This window comes from Cetorhinus maximus, chromosome 5, assembly GCF_964194155.1.
Source record: "Cetorhinus maximus chromosome 5, sCetMax3.hap1.1, whole genome shotgun sequence".
Classification (NCBI taxonomy): Eukaryota; Metazoa; Chordata; class Chondrichthyes; order Lamniformes; family Cetorhinidae; genus Cetorhinus; species Cetorhinus maximus.
Genome location: NC_135883.1, coordinates 114,780,830 through 114,804,830, shown reverse-complemented (window position 1 = coordinate 114,804,830; position 24,001 = coordinate 114,780,830). Strand labels below are relative to the sequence as shown.

Below are 24,001 nucleotides of genomic sequence, written 5' to 3'. Positions count from 1 at the left end.
CATTTAATTTTCTCTTCATTCTTTTGAAGACCAACTTGTGGTGCTTCCAATTCTACCTTGTTTAATAACTTCTATCCATCTTCCACTGAGTCACTGTAGAGAGCAATGTTATCGGCAAAATCAAAGTCTATGATCTTTCTTCTCCTTTTTGGCTGGATAGTGTTACGATTCGATTAAGGACCAGTAACTTTTTGTTTAAAGTAGACAAAGTTTGAAATCCCAGTTACCCACTAAGAGAATAAAGCCACACGATTCCACGGTTTTAAACAAACAAAATAAACTTTACTATACAAAGTCAGAAAAGCAATACAATATACAATATCTATATTACACAGTATTTCAACATTCAGAATTAATGAGGTAAGTATGAATTAACAGGCAAACTGTGGTCGAACACACTACATTGCATATTAAATGGCAGGTGCGATCAAGACAGATCCCATGGATTTCTCAGCAACCCATCCAGACATCAGTGACCACTGGGAGTCACAAAATCTTGGTAAAACTCTGTCTCCCTCAGGAGGGATTTCAGCTGTTCACTTTTGAAGATCTAACATCTGAATTTCCTTAAAAGCCACACTGACTCAGACGACCTCAATGACTGCTCACCTTCCCAATGACTCATTCTCTTCCCGAGACTGCACTTCATGGGATTCACAAAGCTGCACTCTCATGTCTACTTACCGGCAAATCCAGCTCTTTTGCAGACCGCTAGCTTCACTAAACTGGCACCGCCCCTGGGTTTCTCTCAACTCATCTCCAGATTGCACCAAGCTACAAATAGCTCCCAGGGCTTCTGAGCCCTAACTGCCTGTAGCACATAACCAGAGACCTTCTGCCATCTTCTCAGCTCTCCAGTTCTTCTGAGCTGCGAACCACACGAGGTCCGAGCTGCAACCAACCTACTGCCCCAGCAAATACGTATAAACTGAAACCATCTCCATGGCAACATAGCCCGCTGACCTCCAATACAATTATCCCTCCTTTACAATTTCTCCAGCTAAGTAAGCCCACCTGCTGTTTTATAGCTGCATCTCTTCTATTCTGCCTCTATTAAACAAACACAGGTAACTTTCTGAAGTGCCATTTCTTTTAGGCTTTCTGGCAATCCTAAAGCCCAACATTTTAGTTACCTTACCTTCTTAACAATTTTCCCAGAACAAAACATCATCTCCAAAATATTATGAATCATCAACTAGATTATTTGTCACAACAGTAAAGCCATATCTGCTTTCCTCATTACATCATCAAGCACAAAGATATTTACCCATTTACTTTATCAATTTAAAGAACAAATTGTAAATGTGGGAGAATTAATTTAAATTAAAAAGTCAGTTTGAGGGCAGCCTAGCGCAGGCGACATTATCATAGAGATGGTGCAGCTTAGGAGGGCTATCTGGTTTCAATTTATCTGGGTGTTTGCTGGGAGAGGTTTTTAGTTGCAGCTTGGAACTCGTGTGTGCAGTTTGCAGCTCACTGAGAGAAAGCTATCCAAAATAAATGACAGTCAGACCTGCACTATAAGCAGAGTTAAAAAAACTAACTTCATCAATGACCAAGTGGCTTAATCTCAGTTTGAATCTTGTAAGGGGCCAGAAGTTCGAAGACTGCCTAGTTTGAAGCAAGTGGGAGAATCTACAGTGGGCCTCACAGTGCCTTATTGCAAAAGAAAGTAATCAGCTGCTGGCAACTGCTGGAAAAAATAACTAGAACAAGGGACTAAGGCCTCCACAGTCAAGAGAGGGTAAATTTACTTCTGAGAATACCTGGAGCTGAGGAAAATTCTCCTGTGGCATACTCACAGATGGTCCCTACAGAAGTAAATACCTTTAAGATTGATGTGCCTTATAAGAGAATTCTTGGGAGAAGTAGGAAGTAAATCCAAATGCAGTTCAGAAGATCCATTGGGTTGATTCCTGGGATGAACGGGTTGTCTTACGAGGAAAGGTTGGGCCTATACTCAATGGAGTTTAGGAGAATGAGGGGTAATCTTATTGAAACATACAAGATCTTCAGGTGTCTTGATAGGGTGATACTAAGAAGATGTTTCTCCTTACGAGAGACTCTCAAACTAGGGGACAGTTTTAAAATAAGGGGTTGCCCACTTAAGACGGAGATGCAGATAATTTTTTTTCTGAGGGGTGTTAGTCTGTGGAATTCGCTTCCCCAGAGAGCGGTGGAAGCAGATTCATCGAATATTTTTAAGGCTGATAACTCCCTTATTCAATCAAGAATTTAAGGGTATAGGGGGTAGACAGTAGAGTTGAGGCCACAATCACATCAGCCATGGTCTTAACAAATGTGGAACAGGCTTGAGGGCCTACACCTGCTCCTAGTTTGTATATAAACCATATTGTTAAGTTAATGGTGCTTGTTTTAAGTCTTATATAAAAAAGCCCTTTTGTTTAAAAAAAAGACACCTTGTGGCGTAGTTTTATTAGTTAAAAAATGATTAAACTGATTTCTTTTGAAACGTTAACTGTCCCTAACCAGATCGTAACAATTGTCAGACATCACTGAGATGGCATATGAATATCTGGAATACCATATGCCTTCAGAATTTTAAGGACTCCAGTTTACTGTTAAAGGCCTTCTTAAATTCACAAATAAATACTTGTGAGGTGGACACGAGGCAGCGATTTAGTAATCTGGCCACCTCCAGAGAACAGTTTTGTGTAGATGAGCACCTGGAATATAATGGGACCCTCGATGGCAAAAACACCAATGGTGAGTGAGCTAAGCTTCGAGTTAGTCCACAATATCTATAACCTACTGCTACGTAAGTCAATGAAACAGCAGCTGTCTAAAACACAGCACATGGGTCGCTTGGGTATGGATATTTCAATAATTTTACATAACATTCTTTAGGTAAGTTGTTTTTAGTTCTCTCCATCAAATCGAGAGACAGCTCATAAGAAAAGGGAGCAAGACTAAGCCCATCAATCCTGTTCCATCATTCAATAAGATCATGGCTGATCTAATTGTGGCCTTAACTCCACTTTCCCACCTGTCCTCTATAACCCTTGAATATATTCAATGACACAGCTGGCACTACTCTCTGTGGGAGAGAATTCAAAAGACTAAAGGCCCTATGAGAAGAAATTCCTCATCTCTATTTTCAATAATTTTAAAACCGTGTCCCCTAGTCCCAGATTCCCCCATAAGAGGAAACATCCACCCAGCACTGACCCAGTCAAGCCACCTAAGAATCTTACACACTTCAACAAGGTCACCTATCATTCTTCCGAACTCCAATGGATACAGGCCCAACCCACTCAACCTTTCTTCATAACACAACCCCTTCAGCCCAGGAGTCAGCTGAATGAACTTTCTCTGAACAGCTTCCAGTGCAAGTGCCTTAAGGACAATTAGGGGTGGGCAATAATTGCTGGTCTAGCCAGTGACACCCATATCCCATGAAAGAAGGCAGGGGAACAAAATAATATACAGTAGTCCAGGTGCAATCTCACCAATGCCCTGTACAACAGGGCCTGGACAATGTCCAAGCTTGGCTGACAAATGGCAAGTAATATTTGCACCACACAAGTGCTGGGCAATGGCCATCTCCAACAAGAGAGAATCTAACCATCACCCCATGACATTCAATGGCATTACAATTGCTAAATCCCCCACTATCAATATCCTGGGGGTTACCACTGACCAGAAACTGAACTGGAGCAGCCATATAAATACTGTGGCTATAAGAGCAGGTGAGGCTAGGAATCCTGTGACGAATAACTCACCTCCTGACTCCCCAAGGCCTGTAAACCATCTACAGGGCGCAAGTCAGGACTGTGATGGAACACTCTCCATTTGCCTGGGTGAGTGAAGCTCCAACAACATGCAAGAAGCTTGACACCATTCAGGACAAACCAGTGCACTTGATTGGCGCCTCACCTTCAAACACACACCGATGCACAGTAGCAGCATTGTGTACCATCTAGAAGATGCACTGCAGGAACTCACCAAGGCTCCTTAGGCAGCACCTTCCAAGCCCATAACCACTACTATCTAGAAGGACAAGGGCAGTAGCTGTATGGGAACAGCACCAACTGCAAGTTCCCGTCCAAGCCGCTCACTAACCTGACATGAAACTACATCGACATTCCTTCACTGTCACTTCGTTAAAATCCTGGAACTCACTCCCCAACAGCACTGTGGGTGTTGGGCTGCAGCGGTTCAAGGCAGCAGCTCACCACCACCTTCTCAAGGGCAATTAGGGATGCGTAATAAATGCTAGCCTAGCCAGCGATGCCCACATCCCTTGAGTGAATAAAAAAAGCTGTAACAAGACTTGCCTACTCTTATACTCCATCCTCCTTGCAATAAAAGCCAACATTCCATTTGCTGAATTTATTGCTATACCTGCATGCTAACTTGCGATTCATGTACAAGACACCCAGATCCCTTTGTACTGCCACATTCTGCAGACTCACTCCATTTAAATAATATCCTGCTTTTCAATTCTCCCTGCCAAGGTGAATCTCAGATTTTCCCACATTATATTCCATCTGCCATATTCTTGCCCACTCACTAGTCTATCTATATCCTTTTAGAGACTCTTTGTATCATCCTCACAACTTACTTTCCTACCTATCTTTGTATTGTCAGCAAATTTGGCTACAACACAGTCGATTCCTTCATCCAGGTCATTAATATAGCTTGCAAATAGTTGAGGCCCCAGCACTAATCCCTGTGGCACACCACTAGTTACAGTTTGCCAACCTAAAAACCCATTTATTCTGACTTGGTTAACTAAAAGGCAACAAATCCTCTATCCATGCTAATATATCATCCCCAACACCACAAGCTCCTCTTTTCTTGTGCAGTGGCCTTTCAGGTGGCACCTCACCAAATGTCTTTTGGAAATCCAAATACATTATATCTACTGTCTCCCTGTTATCCATCTTGCTTGTTATACCCTGAAAGAACTCTAATAAATGTGTCAAAAAATGTTTTCCCTTTCACAAAACCATGTTGACTCTGCCTGATCGTATTTTAATTTTCTGAATGTCCTGCTGCTACCTCCTTAATAATGGAATCTAGCATTTTCCCAATGGCAGATGTTAAACTACCTGGCCTATAGGTTCTTGCTTTCTGTCTCCCTCCTTTCTTGAATAGAGACATTATATTTTGGGTTTTCCAACCCGCTGGGACATTTCCAGAATCCAGGAAATTTGGGAATATTGCATCCACTATTTCTGCAGCCACTTCCTTCAAGATCCTACAATACAGGCCATCAGATCCAGGCAACTTGTCATCCTTTAGTCCATTATTTTTTCAAGTACTTTTTCTCTCGTGATGGCAATTGATGGTGATTCCTCCCTCCCTTTCGTTTCTTAATTTTCTGCTATTCTTGGGATGCCTTTTTGTGTCTTCTACTTCTATTGAGAAGACGGATACAAAATACTTGTTCAAAGTCTCTGCCATTTCCTTGTTTTCCATCATTAATTCCCCAGCCTCACCCTCCAAGGGACCAATGCTCACGTTAACTACTCTCTTCCTTTTTATATACTTGTAGAAGCTTTTACTGTCTGCTTTTATAATTTCTTGCTAGTTTACTCACATATTCCAATTTTGTTTTTTTTTAAAAAAGTCATACTTTGCTAATTTCTAAAATTTTCACAATCTTCTGGGCTACAAATAATCTTTGCAGCAAGGTATCAAATTGAAAGAAAAGATGTACAATCATTAACTTCTCTATGAATGGATATGGATGTGCATCCTTCTCATAGCATCTTTCTTTCTCAATGAAATACATCTTTGTTGATACTCTCAGGACCCATAAACTGTGGCTCTCCAGCATGTCCAAGCTAGGGAGGCCATCGATACCAACTACAGCAGTCAGTAAGAAAAATGCACATTTGACACCAACTGCAGCTTTTATTAATTGGAGATGGGAAGTAGGAAAAACAAACGAGAGAGGGATGATGGGGAGTGTGAACAACACCTCTGTAACCTGCTTGCAGTGGACTATGAACTTGGGGTGTAAATGTGGTAAAAGTAATGCGCAAGGAGCCAGTGCTACGCAGCTAATTCAAATTTAACTATTTCTCTGTTTACAGCAACTCATACAAATTCAATTTCTAAGCAATACATTATGCAATTCCTTGACAAATTAAATTTAACTGCTGAGATCTGGCAAGGTATACAAGAGCCCTAAAAGACATCTCCACAATGCCTTCCATTTTAAATCACAAAAGAATGTGTAATGGAAGGAAGTTTGAATTCAAACTGCTGTAGATAGATTTTGAACCACACAACTTTACACCCTTGACTGGTCTAAAATTAAATGAAAAACTTGTACAACAAACTATGTCACATTGACTGAAGAGTTACAGCAGCAACCTGAGGTCAGGCTATGCATTAATCACTACACAAAGATAATGACATTTTCACATGAGAAAAGAGTTTCAAAACAAACACTGAATTACTCACTGAAAACCTTTCAATGAGATTGTAACCGGAATTGAAAAAGGCACTTGGATCTTAAGAAAAACTTATTTACGAAAGAACCCAAAAAGTATAAACATCAATCAACACTGGGATCAAGCTTGAGTAGAGGTAGCAATTCAAGGCATAGAGTCAAGACAGGAGACCAAAATAGTAATATGGGAAATGAGGGTCAGACACTGGCAAGAATGGACAGAGAGAAAAAGCCTAAAAATACATCAACAGTCAAACCTAAATGTTACAAAGTTAACAAAAAGACAAAACTGAAGGCTCTCTATCTGAATGTACATAGCATTCAAAACAAAATAAATGAATTGATGGCCCACATTGAAGTAAATACATATGATCTGACAGCAATTATGGAGATGTGGCTGCAGGATAACAGGCTGAGTCCTTAATATTGAGGAGTTCGTGACATTCAAGAATAGGAAGCTAGGTAAAGGCGGAGGGGTAACACTGTTAATCAAAGAGGACATTGACGCAGTAGAGATGACCTTGCTTCAGGAGATCAGGATATAGAATTGGTTTGGGTGGAGATGAGGAATAGTAGAGGAAATAAGTCATGAGTGGGAGTGGTCTACAGGCCCCTAACAGTAGCCACAGTGTAGGATAAAGTATTCAAGAGAAAATATTGTGTGCTTGTGATAATGGGACGACAATTAATCTACACATAAACTGAAAAAATTAGATTGGCAGTAATAGCCTGGATGAAGAGTTCTTAGAATGCTTTTGAGATAGTTTCTTAGAGCAGCATGTTCTGGAACCAACCAGAGAGCAGGTTATATTAAGCTTGGCATTGTGTAATGTGACAGGATTAATTAGTGACTTCAGAGTAAAGACACCCCTAGGTAGCAGCGACCACAATATGATTGAATTTTACATCCAGTTTGAAAGGGAGAAGAGTGGGTCTAAGACTCGTATTTTAAACTTAGATAAGGGCAACTATGTGGGGATGAAAGCTGAGCTAGCTGAAATGAACTGGGAAACTTGGCTAGAGGATATATCAGCAGTGGCAGACATTTAAGAGGATATTTCAGAGTATTCAGAAGACGTACATTCCTACTATAAAGAAAAATTCTAAGGGGAGGGCCCAACATCCGTGATTTACTAAGAAGTTAAGGAAAGCATCAAACTTAAGGAAAAACATACAACTCCGCAAAGATGAGTGGCAGGACAGATGATTGGGCAGAATATAAGGAATGGCAGAGAATGACTAAAAGGTTAATCAGGAGAAAAAAAATCAGTATGAGAGGAAGCTAGCTAGAAATGTAAAAAGGGATAGCAAGAGTTTCTACAGGTATTTAAAAAGGAAAAGCGTAAGTAAAGTGAGTGTTGGTCCTCTAGAGAGTGTAAGTGGGGAGTTAATAGTAGATAATAAGGAAATGACGAAAGAGATGAACAAATATTTTGCCTCTGTGTTCACTAGAGGGATTAAAAAGCATTCCAGTAATAGTCACAAATCAGGAGGTGAACAGAAGAAAGGAACTTGGTGAAATTGAAATCACTAGGAAAATGGTACTGAGCAAACTGATGGAGCTGCGGGCTGGCAAGTCTCTGGGTCCCGATGGACTACATTCTAGGGTCTTAATGAAGTAGTCGATGAGCTGGTGTTAATTTTCCAAAATTCGCTAGGTTCTGGAAAGGTTCTATCAGATTGGAAAGTAGCAAATATAACCCCTCTTTTCAAGGAAGGGAGGGAGGCAGGAAACAGGAAACTATAGGCCAGTTAACTTGATGTCTGTCGTGGGGAAGTTATTAGAATCGATCATTAAGGAGGCTATAGTTGGGCACTTAGAAGAGCCCAAGGCAATCGGGAAGAATCAGCATAGTTTTGTGAAAGGAAAATCATATTTAACCAATTTACTAGAGTTTTTTTGAAGGAGTAACATGCGCAATGGATAAAGGGGAGCCTGTAGATGTACTGTACTTGGATTTCCAGAAGGCATTTGATAAGGTGTCACATCAAAGATTATTATGCAAAATAAAAGTGCATGATGTAGGGGGGAACATATTAGCATGGATAGAAGATTGGCTGGCTGGCAGAAAGCAGAGAGTATGCATAAATGAGTCTTTTTCTGATTAGCAGTATGTGCCAGGGGTCTGTACTGAGGCCTCAATTTTTTTATAATTTACATCAGTGACTTAGATGAGAGGAGTGAGGACATGGTAGCTAAATTTGCAGATGACAAAGATAGGTAGGAAAGTATGTTGTGAAGAGGACACGGAGGTTGCAGATGGAGAAAGATAGGTTGAGTGGGTAGGAAAAGATCTGGAAAATGGAGCTTAATGTGGGAAAATGTGAAATTGTTCACTTTGGCAGGAAGAACAAAAAAGCAGTGTATTACTTAAATGGAGAATGGCAGCATAATTCTGAGGTGCAGAGGGATCTCAGTGTTCTGGTTGATAAGTCATAAAAAGTTAGTATGCAGGTACAGCAAGTAATTAAGAAGGCTAATGGAATGCTATCTTTTATTGTGACAGGGGTTGAACATAAAAATAAGGATGTTATGCTTCAGTTATATGGGGCATTGGTGAGACCGCACCTCGAATACGGTGTGCAGTTTTGGTTTCCTTAATTATGGAAGGATGTAAATGCATTGGAGGCGGTTCAAAGGTTTACTAGATTGATACCTGGAATAAGTGGGTTGTCTTTTGAGGAAAGGTTAGACAGACTGGGCTTGTTTCCATGCAGTTTAGAAGAGTAAGGGGTGATTTGATTGAAGTTTACAAGATCCCGAACAGCCTTGACAAGGTAGACGTCAAAAGGATGTTTCCTTTTGTGGGTGAGACCAGAGCCAGGGGGCACTGTTTTAAAATTAGGGGTTGCCCTTTTAGGACAGAGATGAAGGGAGATTTTCTCTCTGAGGATTGTGCGACTTTGGAAGGTGGTGGAGGCGGGGTCATTGAATACTTTTAAGGCAGAGGTAGACAGATCCTGGCAAACGAGTCAAAGGTTATTGGGTTTAGGTGGGAAAGTGGAAATTAAAACACAAGATCATCATCCATGATCTTATTGAATGGCGGAGCAGGCTCGAGGGGCCGAATGGTCTACTCCTGTTCCTATTTCTTATGTTCTTATAACATTGCAAAGGACAAACAGGCAAATATTTAGTCCGGAAAACAGATGCTTAAAAAAAGTAAAGAGTACACTTTTCAATGAGCAACAAACTCCATTTCTCCACCCATTGTGTTCCCTTAAGTTGCTGCACGTAGGCACACCCCAATTGAAGTTGGGTACTCAAACTGGTTTAAGCCAACTGCATCCAAATGCAGCCAGTGACCGAGTTCCTTCAACTCAGCCCAGAAGTCCTGTCTTCTGTTTTCATGACCTTGGATGTATCTATACAAATCTTTGAAAGGTGTAGAACAAATTGAGAAGGCTGTTAAAATATACAGGTCCTTGGTTTTATTAACAGATGCATAGAGCACAAAAGCTAAACCCTTATATCCCAATTATTAAGCCCGAGATGGAGTATTGTAGATTGCATGTTAGGAGGGATTTCAAAGTCATAGAGAGTTGGAGAGGGGATTTACTAGAATGGTACCAAGGATGTGGGACTTTAGTAACATGGACAGACTGAAGAAGCTGAGCGTGTTTTCCTTACAGCAGAGGAGATTACACGAGATTTAATAGGTGGTACTCAACATTATGAAGGTTCCTATAGACTAAATAAGGAGAATCTGTTTCAGAAGGATCAATAGCCTGAGGACACGGATTTACGGTAACTTGCAAAATACCAGAGGTAAGAGGAGAATTCATTTTTTTCAAAATGTGCAGTGTGATGATCTGGAATATACTGCCCAAGGGTGGTGCAAGAAGATTCAATCAGAACTTTCAGAAGAAAATTGAATGAATACTTGAAAGGGTAATATTTACAGGGTTATAAGGCAAAGTTGATTGGATAACTATGTCAAAAAGCTAGAACAAGCACAATAGACCAAAAAGCCTCCTTCTATGCTGTACTATCCATAATTCTATATGTTTCAAACTCCCAGAGTGTCAAAGATTATAAAAATCTGCTTCATGATTAATGTGTTTACACCATTAGAAAGTAACTTTCATGCCCAGGGAATTTAGGAGGCTGAAAGAGCTGCCACCCTGCCAAGTGCGAACTGCAGGAAAAGCAACAGGATGGTGAACAAGGCTACGCTGTTAAAGAATACACAGGAGAAGAACAAATCAGAATAGCTAAAAATATTCCTAAAGCTAAATCTGTATCCGAGTTCAGTTCATTTTATTGCTACTATCGGAAGAAAGTGTCAAGGGGTTAAAACAGTTTTGTGACTCACTAGAGTAATGGACCTCAAAATTGCAATGAACCTCTAGACATCGGGTTACAAATCCATGATGGAACCTCTAACAGACTTTTTAAACACAACTATGCATTTTGCCACTATATACACTACCAATTCTTTTTAATTCAATTCATGGCATGTGGGCGTCGCTGGCTAGGCCAGCATTTATTACCCATCCCTAACTGCCCCTGAGGTGGTGGTGAGCTGCCTTCTTGAACCACTGCAGTCCATGTGGTCTAGGTACACCCACAGTGCTATTAAGGAGAGAGCTCCAGGATTTTAACCCAGCAACAATGAAGGAATGGCAATATATTTCCAAGTCAGGGTGGTGAGTGGCTTGCAGGGGAACTTGCAAGTGGTGGTGTTCCCATGTGTCTACTACCCTTGTCCTTTGAAATGGTAGGGGTCGTGGGTTTGGAGGGTGCTGTCAGTGAGGCTTGGTGAATTCCTGAGTGCGTCTTGTAGATGGCACACATTGCTGCCACTGTGCGTCGCTGGTGGAAGGAGTGAATGTTTGTGGGAGGGTTAGAACAGCTTTGTCCTGGACGGTGTCAAGCTTCTTGAGTGTTGTGGGAGCTGCACTCACCCAGGCAACTGTCACATTCCTGACTTGTGCCTTGTGGATGGTGGACAGACTTTGGGAAGTCAGCACGTTGAGAGTTACTCGCCACAGGATTCCTAGCCTCTGACCTGCTCTTGTACCCACAATATTTATATGGCTAGTTCAGTTCACTTTCTGGTCAATGGTAACCCCCAGGATGTTGATAGTGGGGGATTCAGTGATGGTAATGCCGTTAAATGTCAAAGGGCGATGGTTAGATTCTCTCTTGTTGGAGATGGTCATTCCATGGCACGAATGTTACTTGCCACTTGTCAGCCCAAGCCTGGATATTGTCCAGGTCTTGTTGCATTTGGACATGGGCTACTGAGCAGTCACAAATGGTGCTGTACAATCATCAACGAACATCCCCACTTCTGACCTATGATGGAGGGAAGGTCATTGATGAAGCAGCTGCAAATGGTTGGGCTTGGGACACTACCCTGAGGAACTCCTGCAGTGATGTCCCTGAATTGAGATGACTGACCTCCAACAACTATCTTCCTTTGTGTTAGTATGACTCCAGTCAGCGGAGACTTTCCCCCCCGATTCCCATTGACTCCAGCTTTGCTCGGGCTCCTTGATATCACACTCGGTCAAATGCTGACTTGATGTTAAAGCAGTCACTCTCACCTCACCTCTGGAGTTTGTGTTCTGTTCATGTATCAACCAAGGCCTGTAATGAGGTCAGGAGCTGAGTGGCCCTGGCTGAACCTAAACTGACCATTATTGAGCTAAGCATATGCCGCTTGATAACACTGTTGATGGCCCCTTCCATCACTTAACTGATGATCAAGGGTAGACTGATGGGGCGTAATCGGCTAGGTTGGATTTGTCCTTTGTGTGGACAGGACATACCTGGGCAATTTTCCACATTGCTGGATAGGTGCCAGTGTCAGCTGGAACAGCTTGGCTGGGTCGGTGGGGGGGTAATGTTTTGGAGCACCAAGTATTCAGTACTATTGTCAGGGCCCATGGCCTTTGCAGTATCCAGAGCCTTCAGCTGTTTCTTGATATTATGTGGAGTGAATCGAATTGGCTGAAGACTGGCATCTGTGATGCTGTTACCTCCAGAGGAGGCAGAGGTGGGTCATCCACTCCATAATTCTAACTGAAGACTGTTGTAAATGCTTCAGCCTTACCTTTTGCACTGATGTGCTGGGCTCCCCCATCATTGAGGATGGGGATATTTGTGGAGCCTCCTCTTCCAGTGGGTAGTTTAATTCTCTACCACCATTCACGACTTGATGTGGCAGGACTGTAGACCTTAGACCTGATCTGTTTGGTTGTGAAATTGCTTAGCTCTGTCTACCACTTGCTGCTTATGCTGTTTGGCACGCAAGTAGTCCTGTGTTATAGCTTCACCCCATTGACACCTCATTTCTAGGTATGCTTGGTGCTGCACCTGGCATGCCCTCCTGCACTCTTCATTAAACCAGGGTTGATCCCCTGGCTTGGTGGTAACGGCAGAGTGGAGGAATGTAATGAGGTTACAGATTGTGGTCGAGTACAATTCTGCTGCTGCACGTGGCCCATAGTGCCTCATGGCTGCTCAGTCTTGCTAGATCTGTTCAAAACCTATCCAACTTAGCACAGCGGTAGTGCCACATAACACGATGGAGGGTTTCTTCAATGTGAAGACAGGACTTTGTCTCCACAGGATTGTGCGATGGTCACCCCTAGCGATACTGTCATGGACAGATGCATCTGCTGCTGGCAAGGATGAGGTCAAGGATGTTTTTCCCTCATGTTGGTTCCCTCACCTCCTGCCGCAGACCCAGTCTAGCAGCTGTGTCCTTTAGGACTCAGCCAGTAATGGTGCTAGCGAGCCACTCTTGGTGATGGGCACTGAAGTCCCCCACCCAGAGTTTTTCCTGCATCCTCTCCACCCTCAGTGCCTCCTCCAATTGGTGTTCAACATGGAGGAGTACTGATTCATCAGCTGAGAGGGAAGGTGGTGGTGCAGTATGTGGTAATCAGCAGTAGGTTTCCTTGCGCATGTTTGATTTGATGCAATGAGACTTCATGGGGTCCGGATTCAATGTTGAGGGCTCCCAGGGCAACTCGCTCCCAACTGTATACCATTGTGCAGCCACCTCTGTGACGATGGTGATGGTGGTGTCTGGGAAATTATCTATAAAGTATGATTCCGTGAGCATGACAATGTCAGGCTGTTGCTTGACAAGTCCATGAGGCAGCTCTCAATTTTTGCATAAGCCCCCAGATGTTGGTAAGGAGGACTTTGCAGGGTCAACAGGGCTGAGTTTGCTGTTGTCATTTCTGGTGCCCAGGTCGATGCTGGGTGGTACATCCAGTTTCATTCCTTTTTAGCGATTTGATACAACGGAGTGGCTTGCTTGGCCATTTCGGAGGCCAGTTAAGAGTCAACCACTCTCAATGACAACAACAGATTTCTAAAAGACATTAGTGAACTAGGTGGGTTTTTACAACAATCAATAATGCTTTCATGGTCATCATTAGACTTTTAATTCCAGATTTTTATTGACTTCAAATTTCACCATCTGGTGTGGTGGGATTCGAATCCAGGTCCCCAAAGCATTACCCTGGGTCTCTGGATCCAGTGACAACACCACTATGCCACCACCTCCCCTGCAATATCAAAAGATTGCTCAAATGTAAATTGTTTAAGTAGAATGATTGAATTGTGACCCAAGTTAAGTGCATCATTGGTGTGTTACTAGGCCAAACAGATCCAGAAGTTTCACAATTAATTCCTGGTCTGTGCTGACTTACCTATTTCAGTGACTCTGGGCATGTTCAAATTGGTCTTAGTACCTAATTGGAATTGCAACATTTTAAATTTTACGTAGTACTATTTAAAGTACATTAGTTCCAAGCTATAATTTTTAAACTTTAAAATAGAACACAAATGGATAAGCCAGTATCTTTAGCAGGTTTAACATCTCACTTGCCTAGGTCAAACTGTTTGCATGCTGCATTTAGGCTTCAACTTACAAATGCCGGCTAATGTCAGACAGATAGAGCCCATCCCCACCCACTTTCCGAAACCCCTTTTTTCCAATAATTTATATAGATTTTTCTTTTCCCACCTATTTCCATTATTTTTAAAATGTATTTCCATCCATTGTTTTATCTCTACCTTTTAGCCTTTTTCGATCCCTTCCCCCCACTCCACCTCGACTAGGGCTATCTGTACCTTGCTCGTCCTGCTTTCTACCCTTAATGTCACCTATTAGCACATTCCTTAGATAATATCACCACCTTCAACACCTCTTTGTCCTTTTGTCTATGACATCTTTTGGCTATCTCCACCTATCACTGGCCCTCTATCCAGCTCTACCTGTCCCACCTCCCCCATAAACCAGCTTATATTTCACCCCTTTTCTATTTTTACTTAGTTCTGTTGAAGAGTCATACGGACTCGAAACGTTATCTGTGTTCCTATCCGCAGATGCTGTCAGACCTGCTGAGTTTTTCCAGGTATTTTTATTTTTGTTTTGGATTTCCAGCATCTGCAGTTTTTTGCTTTTATTTTAGATAGAGCTGATGCTGTCTCTACATTCTGACTATTTTTTTTCATGCACTCAAATTAATTTAGTCAAGTTGCTGACTGCCGAAGGGCCATGAAGGCTCGAAACGTTAACTGATTTCTTCTCTGCCGATGCTGCCAGACCTGCTGAGTTTTTCCAGGTAATTCTGTTTTTGTTTTGGATTTCCAGCATCCGCAGTAACTTTTAGCTTTTTGTTTTTATCTTTGAGTAAAATTTAAAGCATCATTTCATCCCCATTCGTGTGGGAATTCCACAGCTAAGTAAAAGCAAAGTTACCAGCATGTGTGCCCAGTCCTGTAGTACTCAGCCCACCCACATTGCCTACATCTGTTATTTGTATATTATATGTTGGCCTGAGGAAGTATAAACTGCAGCACTGACATGAATCTTTATGTGCATTGTACCACTTCTATGCTTAGAGCTTACAATGCAAATCCATAGTGCCGTAGGTGCCTTGTGATCCTATCTAATCTGCAAGTCAAGTTTCGTGCCACATCAGAATACTGTGATCCAAGATTAATTAGCCCAAGAATAGAGTCCCAGCAGTGCTGTTACATATATTTGGCCTGCATTTTAAATCTTACATTTTAAATGTATAGAACAGAATTGACATTAAATATACTTATCTCCATTCTCATTCAAAAATGCTTTCATAATTGCCCCTTCCTGATAGATGATTAAAAATGCTATTTTTGCTAAGGAACTGCGCTGCCAAAGATTCCTTTTTTATTGCATCACTAAATCTGTTCATGCTACAAGAATTTTCCATATTAAGTTAAACACTGGATGGTTAAAAGCAGGAAATGTTAAATATCGGGTTACTATGGAATACCAACTTGATTCTTTAAGTAAGGCCACTGTTTTAGATAAATGATTATTCTAGTCACAACTTTTTTTTAAAGAATTGAAATATTTGTTCCACAAGCAGGCACTTCTATAAACAGAGCTCCACTACTCCTTAATAAAATGGGTAAACTTTCATTTAATTGATATTTTGCTTTCTGTCATTCTTCAACCTACTTTAATAGTTCCACACCAAGTTGAAACTGTTAACAGTTCAATATTTTAAAATTACAAACAAAAAACACCATTTTATTCTATATAAAAGATTCCCCCCTCTAAATTATTTAAATGAAATGCAATTGCCTTTTAATATGTCCTTGGCCACCTTAGCATAGTGACATTTCAAAATTTGACAATGAAACTAACCTTGGAGGTGTGGCTGACAGTGAAGGTGATACCAATCGACTTCAATAGGACATGGATAGGCTAGCAGAATGGGCAAATTGAATTAATACAGCAGGGACAGAGGGACCTTGGGGTCCATGTGCACAGATCTTTGAAGTTTGTACAATCAGAGTAGTTAGCAAAGCATATGGGATCTTGGGCTTCATAAATAGAGAAATTGTATAAAAGCAGGGGGGTAATGCTGAACCTTTATAAAACTCTCTTTAGGCGACAACTAGAGTTTTGACCAGTTCTGATCACCATACTTCAGAAGGATGCGAGGGTCCTTAACAGGGTGCAGAGGAAATTTTAGCTACAAGGTTAGGTTGCTCTCCTCGGACCAATGGAGACTGAGGGGAGATTTAATAGAGGTGCTCGAGTTTATGACAGGTCTAAACTAGGGAACACAAGTTTAAGGTTTTGAACAAGAGATGTGGGGTGGGCGAGTGTGAGGAAGAGTGCCAGCTTTGAGGGTGGTGAAAGCAGAGGCAATTCATGATTTCAAAATGAAATTTGATGAACACTAAAGGAATAAAATTGCAAAGCTGAAGGGATAGAATGGGGAAATGGGATTGGCTGGATTAGCTGCCATGAACTTGATGGACTGAATGGCCTCCTCCTATGCCGACTTGCTGGGCTATGGGGATAGAGCAATAATGGGAATGATAGGGTCGCTCTACAGACAGCCAGTAAGGACTTGATAGGCTGAATGGCCTCCTTTGCTGCTGTGATGACCTTATGATCCTATGACTACGATAATAAGTCTGCATTCTTAATGTCTTAGCAACTTCTTGACTCAACACTTCTTAGTTTTCAAATTAGTTTGTTATGGTTTTATCTAACACTCCTCCACATGCAGAAAGATTTCACAGTCCACGCTTCTAAATGACCCAGAGGCAGCAGTGGGGAAACAAAATTAGCTGAGCCAAAGTTGCACTGCTGCAACGCTAGGAGTCCAAAAAGCCATCAGGAAGAAAGGATCCAAGTTAAATGCACACTATTCATTAATACAATGGCAATCAATATTACCAAGCAAAGGTTTTGTACACAAGCTTCCGATTGATTATTTTTCCTAAGCGTTTCTAACCTTCGGTGGCTTCTTGCACACCAGCAAGCTGAGCGCAAACACACATCATTCTCAAATACAATTAAAATTAAAAATATATGCCCAATATAAAAGTTAACACTCCAAATTCACATACAACCGGTAAAAAGGAGAAGGCAGTAGCTTTATGGTACTAGTAACCCAGAGATAAAATCAAATTCCACTTGAGCAATTTGTGGAATTGAGTTGGGAAAGTGCCATTTACCACGAAAGCTAGTGAATTGTAAGAATCTACCAATGACCTTAAACAAGGGGGAACCTGCCACATCTAACCAGCCAAGCCTATAAGACACTGTTCCACACCACCTAATAGACTCTTAAAACTCCTGGACATTTATGAATGAATAATAAATGGTGCCTTGTCAGGAGCCCATGTTCTAAGAACAAATAATGTGACCACTTCAAACTCAAAATAAAATGGCTACATTGTCAAAGTTTATAAAAAAACGCAAGCAACTAGGAAAACCCACTTCCAACTGCTTTGGGAAATGTTGGCTGTGTTTGCGAACGAGGCCAGTTCAAAAAGTGTACATGTAGTGAAATAAGACTCACATTCAAAGTAGCAAGTATAGGGCAGCTGTCTCTATGATTGTTTGTTCTCCAGATCACAGCCATATTTCAAACCATAAACATTCTCTAAACTGTTGTATAATAGACAGAAACGCAGAGTATGAATATTACTTCAACCAGCTAGCAGAAGCAGAAGTTAGAAATAACTGCTCACAGCAGATCAACTTAGGGCATCATTAGAATATGGTACAAACCTTGGCTCACCGGTTCAAGTCCCACTCAAGATTTGAGCAAATATTCTAGATTAACACGGCAATGCAATAAGAACATAAGGAATAAGCAGCAGGCCATTCAGCCCCTGAAGTCTGCTCTGCCATTCAATTTGATCACAGCTGAGTTACTGCCTTAATTCTACCTTGCCGCGTGCTCTGCATATTCAATGATACCTTACGGCTTGAAAAATCTCAGCCGTGAATATAAAATTTATGTAGCGCCCTTACATAACAAAATGTTGCAAAGTGTTTCACAGCAGAAATATAAAATAAAAAATGACACTAAGTCACATAAGGTGATGGAGCAGATGACCAAAAGTTTAGTTAAAGAAGCGGGTTTTAAGTAGTATCTTCAAGGTAGAGAGACTGATAGGCATAGGGAGTGAATTCCAGAGCTTAAGCCCCAGGCAACTGAAGGCATGACCACCAATGGTGGAGTAACTAAAGTCAGGGATATTAAAGAGGCCAGGGTTAGATGAGTGTAGCTACCTTGGGGGAGGGGGGTTTGAGGCTGGTGGGGATTACAGAGATAGGGAGGGCCATGGAGAGATTTGAAAACAAGGATGATCATTTTAAAATTAAGACACTACTTGACAAGAAGCCAATGTAGGTCAGTGAACGCAGGGACAAGAAAGAACATGGGCAGCAAGGTTTTGGATGAACTCAAGTTTACGGGGATATAATGTGGGAGACTAGCCAAGAACGTGTTGGAACATACTCAATAATGGGGAATCCGCAATCCTCTATCCTCTGGGGTTGACAATTCCAAAGATTCACAACCCTCTGAATGAAGATATTTCTCCTCATTTCAGTCCCTAATGATTGACTGAGTCCGTGCCCGTATTCTAGATTTCCCAGTCAGGGAAAACAACCTCAGTCGCTACATGGTCAAGCCTCTTCAGAATCAGAATACTGAGGATTCTTTGCACTCAAAGGTACATCTTTCAGATGTGACATTAGGTCAAGGTTACACCTCAAGTGCAGTAAAAAATCTCAGGGCATTATTCAAAGGGAGAGGGTGTCCCTCCAATGAACTAGCCAATAGTTATCCTTCAACCATCATCAAAACTGATATAAAACAGAAAATGCTAGAAAAACAACATGTGTGGCAGCATCTGAGAAACAGCGCTTCAAATCCATATGCCTTTTCTCCAGAGGTAATCACCAAAACTGATTACCTGGCTATTGACTCATTACTGTTTGCAGGATTGACTGCATTGTCAGAGTGACTACAACTGACAAGCTGACTTAATTGACTGCAAAGTGCTTTGGAATGTCCTGAGGTCATGAAAAACATTATATAAATGCAAGTTATTTCTTTAAATGGTCAAATGGAGAGGCCTACAAACTGGATTTGCTTTCATACAGCCCAATTTAAAAAGTATTGAAGCTATTTAACATATCACAAATATACTGCTATTCCTTCACACATTGATCTACCATAGGAGTATGCAAGGTTAAATAAGAGGAAACAACGTATTGAGAGGAATCCTTGGTTTTAAACTTAGCTTAATCGTATTTGGGTTATGCTTCCTCAGAAACCTACGCGCTCACGATCACAACATCCAACTGCGCCTTGAATAACTCAAGTTTTAGACGTTGACTCATTGCTTAAAGCACTTCTGGATATCTATCCCGAACTGGTCTTTTGCTAGTTTGTAACCATCATAGGTTACTCTGAAACTATGTTCCCGATTAACCTTTTCTACTCCACTCTATACCTCAAATACTTCTAAAGATCCGCTGCTTCTTTAACTAATCCAACCAGTCACTACACGGATGCTGGGGATCAGCCTGTTGAGCTTTCGTACAAATGTTTCCTTCAGTAACTAGCACAGGCCGAAGTCCTCACTGACTAATGCAAGATCCAGCTTCAATAAGAATGCCTTAAACTAATCCATGAATTTGACAGCATTTTCTATTGAGCTTTCAATTTCAAGACAGTCGAATACGCATTTCAGGTGTAAAAACTCTTGGCCAAGGGGGAGTTGCGGGAGTTAACCGCTGTTGTTTGCATTAGTTTTGTAATCTCTTCCCCAGCACCAACCCCGCCCCCAACAATCCTCCGACGTGTCGGCAAGTGTTAGTTTAATGAGGCATTTTGCAAATTATTTAATGGGAGATTGTGTCCGAGTAATGTGCAAAATGTCTCATTAAATTAGCACTTGCCCGGCGGGGGAGGGCACAGAGAGAGAGAGAGATTATACTCCTAAACTATACGACTACAATCAACCGCCGCCCCGCAACCCCGAGCCTCCGGTGAGAGAAGGGATCCCGTTCTGGCTGAGAAACGTCCCCAAGCAATTGATTCTCAAGGGGAGAATCTGGCGATGGCCGCTCCGTTCACTCACCACATATGTGGATCCGTTGTCGGCGCTCAGTGCCTCAGTCTCTGGGATGGAGAAATGCATCGTGTCCGCAGGGCCGCCCCTGTCTTTCCCCTAGAAACTTGCAGCAAGCGGCGGCGCGAGCAGGACAATCACCAACCGCCGTCCACCATCTTGTCCGCGCCAGCGAGTGAGCGAGCTGAGGGGAGGGGAGGGCCGAGGGGAGGGGAGGGCCGAAGGAAGGAGGGGAGAGCCGAAGGAAGGGGGCGGGGCTCTTACTCGAGCAAACGAACCCTGCCTCCCTCCCACTGACACCCCAACGCCTTCACCTTACAACATGGCAGCGGTGCGGGTGGTCAATAACAACTTCTCCCCTCCACACACACACACCCCCCGCCGCCCTTTTTTACATCGTGGTCCAGTCCAACTGAGAGCGATTTGACCAGGTTTGGGCCTTCTAATATCTGAATAAAGGGGTTAAGGGTTGGTGGTCGGTGATAAATCCTTACTTTTAAAAGCTCTAAAATAAAGTCATCATTTTGAAATACGTTCTGTCGAATCTAAACACTGGACCCAAGTGAAGTGCTTTGCACAAGTTTATTAGTTATTAATGACTTCAGTGCCGGGATTGATAATGCTGACCTCCACGGTCCACAATGGCGGCACCTGGAGCAGCTGGAACCTCGATGAATGTCCTGACTGAGATGAGGCGGTGCCGCCCACAGTACAGGGCCAATCCGGGCCTCAAGTAAATACACTGCCTGCTCCCAGATGAGAGTTACTGCTAGGGATGTAAAATCGCACAATGTAGAGCCACCCCCGATACACACACTCTCTCTCACAGCGGAATTTTGTGGTCCCGCCGAAGTCAATGGACTTCAGAACGGTTGGCTGCATTTTACGTTCCCCAACACTCGAAAAATCTCGCCCAGAGACAGATATTGAGGCGGGGGGGGTGGGGTGGGGAGGAGGCAGGGAATCTGTGCAGCTGAGGCCTCGACCACATCCATCCAATACATAGACACTCCTCCCTGGTGATTAGTGGTATTTCTCAAGGACCTGAACCAGGGCTCAACTACTCACTAATTAATAATGACTTAGTTGATGAAATAGAAAGCCAAGCCAAATTTGTTGATGACACAATGATGAGCAGCATGGTAAACCATGTAAATGGAAGTGTAACATTACAAAGACGTATTGTCTTTGGCAACTCGATTTCAATGTAGGCAAATGTGAAGTCATCTACTTTGCAGCTAAAAAGGATAGAACAGTACTTTCTTAATAGTAAAAAAGCTAGGAACAGTGGAGGTCGAAAGAGACTTGGAGGTCCAAGTACATAGATCTTCAAAATGTCATGAACAGGCACAGAAAATAATCACAAATACTAATGGCGTTAATGGTATGTCAATTGTATTTTCAGGAATATACAGTGAAGGGCATTGATTGATTAACTACTTTGAAGAAACTCTGGAGTGCATCATCAGCCCCAGAAATGATATTTTAATTTGATTAGTTAAGTTACCTTTTAAAGTTTGATTTTTGGTAGTGTCCCACTAGTGGTTGTCACCCCTGTCTACTAGTTTATTTTATTGATCATTTGTTTCATTTTAAAAGAGCTTATAAAGGGAAGACTTACTTTTATGAAGAATGGCTGAAAGCATATCAGAGTATGATTACTCACCAATGTTCTCTGAATCTGAACGTTATGATCAGTGGGAAAATGAAGTGGATATGTTATGATCCAGTTAGGGACCATTAACATTTGAAAAGAAAACTGAATATCTTGTTTTAACCATACAACTATGCCACAAAATTTTATTTTTTAAAAACAAAACAAACATTATTATATATAAAAGAGGATAACGAGTACTACTGAGTATGGAGGCCTCAGCCCCTTGTTTTGGTTACTTTACCAATACTTCCAAGCTACTCTGTTGGTTACTTCCTTTTGCAATAATCCAGCAGCAGACCTACTGTAGATTCTGCCACTAGCTTCAAACCAGGCAATCTTCCAGTTTCTGTTCCCTCACAAGATTCAAACTGAGATTACGCATCACCCTCCTTCCTCACAGTCAATGATGAAGTTAGTTCTTTACTCTGCTTACAATACAGGATGTCTAACAACCATTTATTTTGGCTAACTTTTCTCAGTGAGTTGCAAACCACATGAAATCCAAACTACAACTAAAATCATCTCTCAGTTAACACCGAGATAAATTGAAACCAAGGGCCTTTCTAAGCTTCACCCGTTTCCATGACAACGGTCAGTTTTGGACTATCCTCAAATGACCTTTAAGTACTTAACGCTAAGTAAGCCCACTTGCTGTTTTAGGGCTCTATCTGCTGTCCTGACTCTATTAAACAAACATGAGTAACATTTTGAACTGCAATTCCTATAGGTATTTTGGAAATCATTAAAACCCAGCATTTTAATTACCTTTTCTTCACATCAATAATCTTCCCAGAACTAAACATTATTTTTAAAGTATTAACATGAACTCAATGTTCACAACAATGTCTCAGGTTGAGGCAAACACTATTACATTTTTAAAGAGAAAAGTAGATAACTATTTGAAACAGACAAAGATGCAGCATTACGGAGAACAGTGCAGTCGGATTAGTTTCAGATTACTCTGGAGGACTGGTCGGTGCACTGGACTAAAATGACTTTCCCCTGCTGTAAATATATTTGATTTTATGGTCCTATTTGCATTTGGTTTCTTCTGAAATTTGTTGGGTTTAGAATTGTGTCATGGAGAATTGCAAAGCTCAACACAAAGGAGAATTACAATAGTTTGTCAGTTATCAGCTGGCAGCAAATAAGCCCTTTATCATTTTATTTTACTACAACAATAATACAAAAGTAAAATACTGCAGGTGTTATTGGTATTTGAGATAAAAACGGAAAATACTAGAAATACTTGGCAGGTCTGACAGCATTTGTGGGGAGAGAAACAAAGTTAATATTTCAGGTCGATGTAAGGTCATCGGTCTGAAACATTAATTGTTTCTCTCACCACAAAAGCGGCCAGACCAGCATTTCCGACATCTCCTGTTTTTATGCCAGTAAACATTGTTCTTTTTTTTTACATTTGTGCCAAATTATTTTCCTTAGCCTTGCACCTGAACCCTTGTCACCTCCCATAAAATGCTTTTTCGAAACTTAACTAAATCCCAAAAAGTGAAGAATCACTGACAGAAAGTAATGTGGCAAGTTCTGCGATACAGTAGTTTTATGCCGTTGAGCTAATGATACACCGCTGAATGATTTTCAACTGAATGGTATTTGGGTATAATGATGCACATTGGTGCATGCGTCCATCTTCTCACTGCGATGTGAATGAGCAGATAGTGGGGTGTGCGCAGGCGCAGTAGCGAACAGTGTATAGAATGTCTGAAAGAGATGGAACGAGTCCCGGACAGCCCTGGGTCCCGGGTAGCAGTGCGGGCAGTACCTCTGCTCCGGGTAAGGTTCGAATGACCCTCTCCAGTAATTCCACAGGAGGGAAGGATTAACATTTAAGAATCGGCTTGATTTTTTTTTTAAAACCAGGAAAAGTATTATTGCGCGGCCTCATGTCATTGTATCACCGGAAGTTGATGCAATTCCTGCGACCGAGTACATAGTGCTTTACCCACTCTCCTCCTGGCTTTGCAAAACGAAGACTTTTCTTTTGATT

The 24,001-nt window shown here is 41.7% G+C and overlaps 2 protein-coding genes across 4 annotated transcripts in view; one reads left to right on the top strand and one right to left on the bottom strand.

Moving 5' to 3' along the window:
• The window catches only part of snx17 (sorting nexin 17), a 92,635-nt gene extending 72,116 nt beyond the window's left edge, over positions 1-20,519 (bottom strand). For both annotated transcript variants that reach the window (XM_078542329.1, XM_078542330.1), the window contains exon 1: positions 20,346-20,519. In XM_078542329.1, the coding sequence (XP_078398455.1) occupies positions 20,346-20,405 (60 nt within the window). In that variant the 5' untranslated portion in view covers positions 20,406-20,519. The remainder of the gene's footprint in view (positions 1-20,345) is intronic.
• Positions 20,520-20,653: 134 nt separating this feature from the next.
• Positions 20,654-24,001, top strand: part of eif2b4 (eukaryotic translation initiation factor 2B, subunit 4 delta) — a 62,866-nt gene continuing 59,518 nt past the window's right edge. Inside the window, exon 1 of one of the 2 annotated variants that reach the window (XM_078542327.1) lies at positions 20,654-20,767. Coding sequence is in view for 1 of the 2 variants with exons in the window: in XM_078542325.1 (XP_078398451.1) it covers positions 23,712-23,787 (76 nt within the window). In the remaining variant the exon portion in view is untranslated. Of the gene's footprint in view, positions 20,768-23,692; positions 23,788-24,001 lie in introns of those variants that run through there. The other variant, XM_078542325.1, reaches the window with a different exon arrangement.